General features: G+C 36.2%; 1 protein-coding gene across 3 annotated transcripts in view; it reads right to left on the reverse strand.

Annotated features, from left to right (window-relative positions):
* ATIM (timeless family protein) overlaps positions 1-12,390 on the reverse strand; it is a 119,614-nt gene that overhangs the window by 23,249 nt on the left and 83,975 nt on the right. For all 3 annotated transcript variants that reach the window (XM_089406000.1, XM_089405999.1, XM_089406001.1), the window contains exons 18-20: positions 11,799-12,209; positions 11,294-11,635; positions 10,994-11,131 (exon numbers count right to left, since the gene is read on the reverse strand). In XM_089406000.1, the coding sequence (XP_089262126.1) occupies positions 10,994-11,131; positions 11,294-11,635; positions 11,799-12,209 (891 nt within the window). The remainder of the gene's footprint in view (positions 1-10,993; positions 11,132-11,293; positions 11,636-11,798; positions 12,210-12,390) is intronic.

Here is a 12,390-nt window from a genome sequence, read left to right on the forward strand (position 1 = left end):
CTGATGCTGGGAAACACTTACTTTATTTTCCCCAACAGGTGAGTGTTGTTGTCGTATTTCAGCAATATCTGCGTTTTTAGTTGTCCCCTGTTGACAATATCATTGGTCAATTTGAACTTGAGTTCATATTGATGAAGCTACCTGCTGATGGTAATTCTCATGAATTTGTGCCTGCTCATTAGCAACAGGTTTTTCATTATTTTTCAAAGCATATAGCCATGACCAATCATTTGGACGTGCATTTGCCCCAGCTTCAGCTTCTCTTGTATTTTGTTTTTTCGTCTTGGGTTTACCATCCAGTATCACCAAATTTGTCTCTCCTCCAGCTAGCCCAATAATCACTGATTGTTTTTTGTTGTGTGCCCCTATCCTTCAATTCAAGTGCTTGATCAGTCTTGGGAGTCACATGTGTTTGACCCTTGCAATCCTTTGCAGTCTCTGATCCTTGCACACTGATCCCAATGCTAATTTGCCCGAGGGCATTAAATTGAACAAGAACAAGTGGGGCAAGAAGCTGAGACATCACCTGCTGGTGTTGCTTCCACAACTTTTCCCAAAACTATTTGTTCTCCATTGAGCCTTACCTGAAGACCCCGAGTCCTTGAATCAACCTTATTTCTCACAAGCTGGCAAGGTGAGGTAGCTCTGATACATTGTAATATCCTAGGGTAATTGTTGCCCTTAAGGTTTCTAATGTTGGCTACGACTCATTCAATAAATCATTACGATAGTACACATTTATTGAGCCGAGAGGCTCATTCTACAGCCCAGTATGGTGTGTAACGTTGTCCATCCATCATCAAAGTTGAAATTTTGTTCATGTCAGCCAAAATTAAAAGAACAACAAAAAAATAAAAAAATAAATATCTACAAGTAAAATAAAAAAAATAAAAATAAAAAAATAAAAAACTATACAAAACATTTTAATAATGTCAACACATAAAAAAATGCACGTAAAGAAATTTGATCCCTCTTGGCTCATGTTAGATTCGTACTTAAGATGGATCTATGCTGGTAAATAGTCTGCATGCATGAATGTACAGACTTTCAACAACCAGATAATGGAAAGTTTTCACAACATATATTACTTTAATCAAACACAACAATTTAGGGTTGACTACCCAATACAATGAATATGCCCAATCAGAAAGTCCTCAATATAGAGATGATATACAGTGCCAACAAATTTGTAAACCAGTATTATAACTATGCTATATAAAGCAGTATCGATTGTTCATGTATTGTACTATTTTTAAGCCTACTGCACAAAACCCGAATTGTTCTAGAGATAGCTCTTGTATCTATGACTGTTGACTTCAGAAAACCCTTCGGTTTCATCCTGCATCCAGGCTACAATCTGCAACACCGCGACCTGCAGTATTGCGGCCCTATAACACTGTGGCCTACAAATTTTGTTGTCTTCAATTATCTGTTGATCGAACTCCACTATCTTCAAATCAGACCCGTCCTTACAAGCTACAGACGGAATTCATGGTATCAAATAGTGAAGAATTTACCCTAGACAGTGATGAACTTTTGCGGCTTCTTAAACAAGATTTGTAGCCAATTCTTAACCAGAATAATTGCTTCAGAACAAGACCAAGCTGCTTCAATATGAGGAGTTGTGCAAGAACAAGAAAATTGGGCGTCTAAGTAAGGTGGGATCAACTCCATTGAAACTAGATGAAAGGATTAGCTAAGGTGGGCTCACCTCCACTGACACTAATCAAAGAGAAGGGGTCTTAAAACCCTCAGAGCCTCAAGCTCAAGAAAATCAGAGATATTTCAAACCAAATTGATGATAGCAATTTGATTCCAACTCTCCTCTATTTATAGATTTCTCCATGGGCTCACAAATGTGCAGGGTTGTGAGTGCAACTACCACTTTTGAGGTTTTTTTTGCCCCAACCTACCCAACTTTTGCACAATGTTTCCCCGACATTGGAAAATTTGGGTTTTTACCCTTTTATCACGACTATAGCCCATAAGGTCATATAGGCTACTTTGCCCCCCTTGGCCAATCAATTAATAGAGAACATTACACAACATATCTTATAATGAATCTTGGTCAGAAAAAGTTCAAAAGATGCCTCATCTCTAAATTCAAATAATGTTAGCAAATGAAAACAAAATCAATATGGAAAGATTTTCATGTTACTCCAAAAGTGATTACCCCGTGATTGGGGACCATTTCATGAAATTTTTTAGTACAAGGTATATGTTCAACCCCTGGATGGTCCAAGATGGATCGTACCATGAGAGATGGTCCATCATGGATATGCACAATTGAAATAACATGCTTAGAGAATGCTTGACCCCAACTAATTGTAGGCTCAATGTTCTTCCCTTAGGCATTGGAGATCTCTTGGTAGTTTTGTGGATGCCCTTCACTGAGGCCTCATGGATGAGTCACATGTTTAAAGAGTGCTACAAGGAATGTGGAGTATTGTGCATTATGGAGGGCTTCAAGCCCTAGTTGACATCTAGCAATTTGGTTTCCTTTTTGGAGGTTGGAGATGGCAAGGGGACACCTGGGGCTTCAAAACATGTCACACAATTCAAGGTCAAGTTCGGGTTTGACAACAATTATGTTTGATTTGAATATGAATTTTCAAATAAGATTCAAATAAGGTCTAACATTAAGCTTAGAATTATATGTGTGTGAGTGTGTGTGTATGTGTGTGGCAAGGGAACTCCTAGGGCTTCAAACCATGTCATTCAGTTCAAGTTTGACAACAATTATGTTTGATTCGAATATGAATTTTCAAATAAGATTCAAATGAAGTTCGACAGTAAGCTCAACTATGTACATTTTTCTATATATATATATATATGGGGCAAGGGAACGCATAAGGCTTCAAAGTTCAAACCATGTCATTCAATTCAAGTTTGAGTTCGTGTTTGACAATAATTATGTTCAATTCAAATTTGAATTTTCAAATAAGGTTCAAATGAGGTTCAACATTAAGCTCAGCTATATACATTTTGTTGGAAATAAGGAGGTTTTTAACTTATTACCATTACATGATAATTACTTGACAATCTAACAATATTATTATTATTATTGTTTTCTTTCTTCATCAAGCAATTACATAAAACATGAAGATCACAAAAGACAATAGAACACAAGATATAAGCTCCAAGCCAGGGCAAAACCCCTCCTAGGTGAAAACTCACAAAAATCTCTTCTTATAGAATCAAATCGAAGGAGATATCCAAGACCCATAACCAAATAAATCTCCACCTCTAGATTCCAAGTCAAATTATTCTTCCTTCCAACATATTCATTAGCAAGAAAACAACAACAAGAGATGTATCAAGGTAGATCTTCTTTCAAACTTCAGCCTTCCTCATCTTCCTCATCTTCTCTGCAATATTTCAGACCAAAACCATCCAAGTGTGTGTATCCAAATGAGCTCCATCTATCCTCTATTTGTACAATTCAGAGAGGTGTGAATAGACATGTCCATTGGGGCAAGGCTGACTTGACATGTAAGCTGACTTGGCATCTAGAGGGGAATCTGACCCAAAACCTAAAAGCACAAAGAACGTGCTTATCTAGAAAATAATAATAATTTTTCTTTTTCTTTTCATTTGCTTTTTGCATAAAATACATAATGGTACAAATTATGAAGACCGAAACTAGTTACATTCTCCAACACTCCCTCTTAACTAGGGAGGTATTGATAATTGTACACCTGGTGCATGGATATTCTCAAACTAAAATATTCTCATAAGAAGAGTCAGATTGGTAAGCCATTTGTAAGCATCAACATCATAATCAACATTGTCATTGAGGCCTAACTTGACAAGCTCAACTTCATTCGAGAGCATTATGCTGGGAGGCTTTACGTGAGATACCACACTACATCTAAGGCACATACCCCACCCGAATGTTCACCAAGTATGTCCCTTTAAGATTATTCTTATCTTGGATTTCCAATCCTGAATCATCAAAGAATATCAATCCCATCTTTGACCACTCTTATCTTCAATACCTATCCAATCCTCAAAGAGTGTCGATACTTTTCCTTTCTTGGATTGTTTATCCTCAAGGAAACCACAAAGTCTTATCCAATCCTCCACCATTCTCCCTCCATGGCCTTCACTTAGACTTGCGGTTGTTAGTCCTAGTCAAGTGCATGACACATGAAGAAGAGAATGCACATGTGATGTTTTAATCATCATCCCTCTCAACCAAAGAAGAGATCCCTATTCCCATTTGAAATAGCTCCTTTCTTCTTCACAAATATCAAGAGACTTCATACTTCTTCTAAGGCATAGAAGAGATCCTTTCACTTCCTTTTAGTTGGGAAGTCATAACCACAAGCTCTCTAGCTTGTTCTCATAACTATCAAATTATTTGTTCTTTATGGAGATATATGCATGGTTCCTTCTTTCCTCAGTATCTCTTCCTTCAATCTAGTGAAAGGGTTTGGGCTATCGACCTTGCATATCACTTTCCTTTCTTCATCATCAAAGAAGGCATTATATTGAGCCTTATCAAACTTCAAGCCAATCATAGCTCCCTATAAAAGTGATCTTCATTGTACGAACTTGAATTTCAGGTCATCTCTTCACACTGCTACCTTTCAATCCCAAGATGATGATGCAAACACCTTGACTACATGATTGCCAAAACCATATATTCAATCCATACAGTTGAACTTGCCTACAATAATGGTACAAATTATGAAGACCAAAACTAGTTACATTCTCCAACACTCCCTCTTAACTAAGGAGGTATTCATAATTGTACACCTGGTACATGGATATTCTTAAACTGAAATATTCTCATAAGAAGAGTCAAATTGGTAAGCCATCTGTAAGCATCAACATCATAATCAACAATGTCATTGAGGCCTAACTTGACAAGCTCAACTTCATTCGAGAGCATTATGATGGGAGGCTTTACGTGAGATACCGCACTACGTCTAAGGCACATACCCCACCCGGATGTTCACCGGGTATGTCCGTTTAAGATTATTCTTATCTTGGATTTCCAATCTTGAATCCTCAAAGAATATCAATCATCTTTGTCCACTCTTATCTTCAACACCTATCCAATCCTCAAAGAGTGTTGGTACCTTTCCTTTCTTGGATTTTCTATAATCAAGGAAACCACAAATGCTTATCTAATCCTCCACCATTCTCCCTCCATGGCCTTCACTTAGACTTGTGGTTGTTAGTCCTAGTCAAGTGCATGAAACATGAAGAGGAGAATGTACATGTGATGTTTTAATCATCACTCCCTCTCAACCAAAGAAGAGATCACTATTCCCATTTGGAATAGATCCTTGCTCCTTCACAGATATTAGGAGACTTCATACTTCTTCCAAGGCATAGAAGAGATCCTTTCACTTCCTTTTAGTTGGGAAGTCATAACCACAAGCTCTCTAGCTTGTTCTCATAAGAGCATCAACCATCTATTCTTTATGGAGATATCTGCATGGTTCCTTCTTTCCTCAGTATCTCTTCCTCCAATCTAATGACAAGGTTTGGGCCATTGACCTTGAATATCACTTTCCTTTCTTTATCATCAAAGAAAGCATTATATTGAGCCTTATCAAACTTCAAACCCATCATAGCTCCCTCTAAAAGTGATCTCCATTGTACGAACTTGAATTTCAAGTTATCTCTTCACACTGCTACCTTTCAATCCCAAGATGATGATTCAAATATCTTGACTAAACGATTGCCAAAACCATATATTGAATCCATATAGTTGAACTTGCCTCAATTGTCATCATGTATTCATGCAATATCCTTCCAGGTAGCAAAACAATGCATTAACCAAATAACTAATAACAAAAATATTAACATCAGAGTCCAGACTTACCTTATCACAATGGCTTTCTCATCAAAGCATTAGTTTACTTGAGTTATTCGAGGTCAACATCCTTTCACATAATCCATCTCCACATGAATCTTTCTTCATGCATTCATTTTAACGAGTGCCCATGGATCGAGCTTGATTACCAAGTTGTAATATCTTCCTTGGAGTTGTCATTGTTAACTCCCTTTCTTTCTTTCGAAGACTATACTTGATGTTGATCTTTATGATCTCTTTCTATACCAAAGCATGTCACATTTCTTCTTTCGAACATCATGCATCCATATGGAAGGCTTACCGAGCACATTTTATATCCAACTCTGTTTGCAAGATTCTTATAGATATGAACCTTTCCCTGAAGAGTTACTTACAATATGCATACCTTTGCTTTTCATACAATCATCTAGCCATCCCTTCTGAATGAGCTTACTTCTTGCCCCTAGAACTTTGACCATCCGCATTCTTTCATCCTCCAAGAGTATTGATTCCATACTAGATGGAATATATATCAATCATAATGTTGCTACCAAGAATCTTCCAAAATGAGGATTCTTATAGGATCTTTATGATCCCTCTTTGCAAAATGACTCCCTCTAACATGATGTTAGAAAATACTTGGATGAATAATAATATGCAATATGATTCCAATTTTCTCATTCTCTTTAAACTAGATGATCTTTCCCAAAGCAAATCAAATAAGTAGATTCTAATTTTTCTACTATCATGTGCTTCTATCTATGATGCCATGCTTCATAACAACAAAGACTCTTTTAGAAAATGCAACAATGCATGCTTACTCTTTTAATCATTAATGAACTTGTTTCAAGGTCCTTATAGTTCCCTCTTTCCATCATGCTCATCATTTTCAAAAAGTCATTAACAAGCGTAAGAACTACTTTGCATTGCCATCTTTCTCTACTTGCTTCCTTTATATGTACCTGCAATGTTCACCAACAAGTACAACCAAGCACAACATACAAATACAAAAGCATGATGTCAATTCTATCAATCTAGGGTATCTATGGTACCTCAAAGGGTGAACTCTTAGGGTTTTTAAATACAAACCCTAAATTCCTTGATCTTATCCTTGATAAGATTTTTACTTTCAGCGGAAACATTAGCCCTATGGTTTTGATGTCACAACTTAGGGTTTATCCAATTCAATTCTTGTTATGGTTTACCATATACCCGAGATTATCTGTAAACCCTAGTATTTTAAATTCAATTGCAAGGGTTTCTATATAGGAATAACTACAAATTAGGGTTAGGGTTTTTCATCTTTCTAGGGTTTTCCAATCCAGGTCCCATCAAGGGTTTACAAGCCTTAGATACAAAAAAAAACTTGGAAAATCTACAAACCTTAGCTACAAAACCCTGATTACTTTATCGACCCTTTCTAATGACAAGAAACAATATTGTACATACCTTTGCACTAGTTTCATCTGATCTTTCTATGCAAGGATCCATTCTTTCTTTACGTGTCTTTTCTAGCTACGTCCATCAGTTCAAAACACTGCCTTTCTTACACGTCGGCTACATGATGACTGATTCTTCTTGTCCATATCCATGCCTTATAATCTCTCATAGATTTTTGTTGTAAATCACAGCATCAAGTCTTCTTGCTAGTTACATTCGCACTTGTATCAAACATTAGATAAATGTCATTCCTCTTCTAGGAATATTATATGAGCCATAGGAACTACGTATGTGATCTACAAAAGCCACAGTCTTATGTTTGATGTCAATGTACAACCATATTGTATACAAGTCACTGTGTAAACCACAAAACGAGCCATCGAATGATGTAGTGCAATTTGTCGTGTGATAACATCATATTAGAGCCATTTCTCATAATTAAACCAACTGACGCCTCTTTTCAGAATCAAACAACACCATTCTTTAGAACGATGCCAAATGTTAATTAGAATAGCGAGCCGAGAAAATGTGAATAACATAATGCCATTGACATGTATCTTTGTTACGACCACTTCTCAAATAAGACTCGACACTGCACAACACCAAGCCATTGTAACAATGCAGCCCTTTGCTACAATCTGCATACGAATCACAAGATCCATACAATTTTACGCGGGCCACAAGAATTAAAAAGGTGTGGACCTTAGTCAACCCAGTGCCATCAAAACTAACGAGTAATTTCCGTCGCACTGTATAACAAATGCGAGCCCTTCACCTTAACTATATGCAAATCAATACAAGTCTTTGTGTCATAAATATAAGGTCACAATATATATACCACAGAGCTTGTGTTATATTGGAGAAAGAGTTATTTCTTGCTTTTATAACCATCTTTGATCGTCTGTCATATATTCTTGTCACCACAAAAAAGAGCTACAGGGTAATATGATCAATAATTACTGTGATCAATCTCAAAAATTTACAACGAGCGAATGATATTGTAAATCTCTGTGAGTGTGAGGGCTCCAGATTAAGCAAGCCAAAACCATTGAATGCGAACTTCACAGAATCGACTCTCTTGAGTAGGGTTTCCACAAAGTCTTCAATTTAATGCTAACCGAGTGATCTCCAAACCTCCTTCTATAAAGTGCCTTGCTCTGATACAATGTTGGAAATCAAGAGGTTTTTAACCTATTGTCAGATTCCCATTCCATAATGATTATTTGAGAATCTGAGAGTATTATTATTATTATGTTTTCTTTCTTCATCAAGCAATTACATAAAACATGAAGATCACAAAAGACAATAGAACACAAGATATAGGCTCCAAGCCAGGGCAGAACCCCTCCAAAGGGGAAACACAGAAAAATCTCTTCTTATAGAATCAGATTGAATGAAATATCAAAAACCCATAACCACAGAAATCTCCACCTCTAGATGCCAAGTCACATCATTCTTCCTTCCAGCAGATTCACCAGCAAGAAACCAGCAACAAGAGATGTATCAAGGCAGATCCTTTTTCAGACTTCGGCCTTCATCTTTTTCATCTTCTCTGTGATATTTTGGACCAAAACCATCCAAGTGTGTGTGTCCAAATGAGCTCCATCTATTCTCTATTTATATAGTTCATATACAGTTCAGAGAGGTGCAATAGACATGTCCATTGGGGCAAGGCCAATTTGAGGGGTAGAGGGGTTTCTGTCCCAAAATTTACATTTAAATGTTTCTTTTTCCTTTTCTTTTTTCTTTTCCTTTTTCTTTACAATTGGTCCAAAATAGGACTCTGACTCTGTGACTCAAAAGCCTAAAAACACGAAGAACATGCTTACCTAGAAAATAATAATAATTTTTCTTTTTCTTTTCATTTATTTTTTACATAAAATACATAATGGTACAAATTATGAAAACCGAAACTAGTTACATTCTCTAACACATTTTTCAGTGTGTGTGTGTATACACACCCCTTAAAATAAAATATAACATAAAATAATAAGAAATCAATCTAAATAAATATAATGAGTAAGAATTATATCTAAGATAAATACATAATAAGTTATATAATATTTAACTTAAATAGATTAATTTATAACCATATAACAAAATTTATATATTTTAAATTTTATATTCATTTTATAAAATTAAGATAAATTTATATTGTAATATAAGTTACTTTTATATAATGAATATTATATTTTACATAATATATATGTAATTAATTACCCTTCAACAGTAGCAGGGGCTGATTTTACTGCTGTAAAACTGCACTTTCAGGTCTGATTACTGGCTGATGTGTTGCCCTAGAAGGGGCAGAGACTTATCTCTTTGTTTGGCATCTTTTCTCCTCAAATCGCTAGGAAGTTTGAGGTGCTTGAACTTTGAAGTGAATTATTGTGAGCTTTCCGATATTGTTTTATACTCTAATCTACAGCAGTCCTAAAGGCTGAAAATTCTAGCACTAAGATCTGAGAAACCTTCTAGGAAGAAGGCGACATTTCTGTTTTGCATCAATTGCCCAAGGGCATGAAATTTCTACAATTCATAATTGGTTCAATTATCAATTTGTCTATGTTGCATGGGATTCTGGACCATGGGAATGTTAGGAACTTGGGTACGGGTGTCGGGAACGACTAGAGATTTCCCCAAAATTTACAGGAAACGGCTAATTGGGAGCGGTAATATTATATAATAATAAAAAATTAAAAATATAAAAACAAAAAATATTTTTTTAATTATATAATTTATATAATAATTAAAATTAATAATGAATCAAAATATTCAAATATTAAAATCAATCTAAATATATAGATAATAAATATATAATCTCTCTTATATATAAATATATTCTCTGGTTGTCTCTCTCCCCAAGTCTCTCCCTTTTATATATATAATATTAAAATGTCAAGTTCATTATCAGTTTTCTGACACATGACCAGTCTTTGAAACACTCTGGCTTAAAAATACAAAGGAACAGTTTTACATATGTTTCTCTAGTTATTCTTAAGAGAAAAATTAAAGCAACTCTAATGTTTAAACATCGATTGCCACATACAATATGCACACACAATCTTCTGGGATATATATACATAAACAGCGAAAGAAATACTCATCAGCATGACATCTCAGATATTGCCCTTACATCGAGGTACCACACGCTTCCTTAACCCATCAAGAGATTACTTCAGTTTCTCAATTAAGGATATCGGTGTTAAGGATTTCTTTGGCCTTTCTTCCTGCGAAAGTTTCAACATAGGCTTATGTTTTGTGGGCAGTTCAGCATATTTTTCTACAGGCTTTGTATTCACCAACCCCAGGGAACGCCGAAACTCCAAAAAAAACAGTCTTCAAAGCTCCCGGAACTTTCCCCAGCTCCCATTGCAGCGTCCGTTGAAAAGGGAACGTTCCCATACAGTTCCAAAGCTCCCAGGAGAGCGGGAACCATTGGAACGGGTTTCCCACCTCTCGAGAGTGGTTCCCTCGTAACATGAATTTGTTAATAGATAATACTATATTCTCAAAAGTCGCATTTCAATGTTTATGCTTCATTCATTATTTGCTTCTATACTATCTATGTTCTGTAATCCACAAACTAATATTAATGCTGAAGCACTGTACTGCAACCCTATGCCTATATCTCACAACAAAGATGAATGAAAAAGGTTTGAATGATGCTTCATCTCTAAATTCAAACAATGCCAGCAGATGAAAACTAAATCAGTATGCAAAGCTTGACAAATAAAATTGTACTTCAATAATCTTGTCATGAGAATCTCATCATCCAAGTTATTTCCATCTCCCACTCCTTGCGTATTCTCGTAATCCTTGTCACACAAATGTTCATCAACTCCAGATTTATTTTCCTCCTGTATTCTCATGTTTTGAGATCTGCAAGTCAATATATCAGAGACCGTAAGTATACCAGTATTGTTTCTAAAGACAGTATGATAAGTGAAAATTCAAGTAGAGGTTCATTTACAACCATAAATAAAACTAACTGTATGGAAAACAAGATAACATTTAACATTTGAGAAAGGACGTCCAAGGTACTTCTCTAATTTGGTTATAAGTGGCTCATCATCTGAATCATCTGCTTCCCCCACCCCTACTGCAGCCTTATCATCCTTATTGGTGGACTGTCTAACTCCAGAACTGGATTTTCTTGAAGTGACCTTAACGCTAAGCATCTTAAGCTTGCGCTCAACTTGTGTTACTGGTAGACCAACTGCTTCACTAATAAGACGACTGCACTTCCTGATTTCATCATCATCTCCCTGCCCAACGGCAATCTCATCATCCTTACCACTCAAATGCTCATCAACTCCAGATTCCTTGACAGACTTGTTGCATGCTTCAGCCGTATTCCCCTTTTGTATGCTCATGTTCTGAGATCTGCAGGTCAATATCAATGTCAGACCTTAAGTACACCAGTGCTGTTTTTATAGACATCTTGATAAGTGAAATGTGAGAAGTGCTTCATCTCCAATTGCAAAATAAAATGAATATGTGAAAAACAAAATAAAATTGAAAATTGAAAAAATGTCATTTCCAGTACTCTAATAATTTGGTCATAAGTGGCTCATTATCAGAGTCATCTGCATCCGCCACCCCTACTGTAGCCTCATCATCTTTAGCAGTAGAATCCTTAACTCCAGATTTGGATTTTCTTGAGGTGGCTTTAAAGCTAAGCATCTTAAGCTTGCGCTTGACTTGAGCTACCGGTAGACCAATTGCTTCAGCAATCAGACAGCTGCAACTTCTGAATTCTTCATCATCATAAAGCTTAACAACTCCAGATTTCTGTTTCCTTGAGGTGGCCTTCTCACTAGAATTCTTAACAATTCCAGATTCTCGTTTTCTCGAGGTGACCTTAAGACCAAGGAGCTTAAGCCTCTGATTCACTTGAGCTACTGTCAGTCCAACTGACTCCGCAATTAGATGGCTGCACTTTCGGTATTCTTTGTGTCTGCAGACAACATCAATCAATGATGAGCAGAAAGCTTCTGAAAAGTAAAGCAACCTCAGATTATTTAAAGCCATTTGCTGATGTCCCCGTATCTTAACAATAACAAATATTAAAGAAATAGCTGCAGAAATCCTCAAGATAGGTAAGATAAGATAATTTTATTAGTGCACATGAATGACTT

The sequence above is a fragment of the Pinus tabuliformis genome, chromosome 2_2, assembly GCF_031772625.1.
Source record: "Pinus tabuliformis cultivar Carrire ecotype Pingquan chromosome 2_2, CPIR1, whole genome shotgun sequence".
NCBI classification, from domain to species: Eukaryota; Viridiplantae; Streptophyta; class Pinopsida; order Pinales; family Pinaceae; genus Pinus; species Pinus tabuliformis.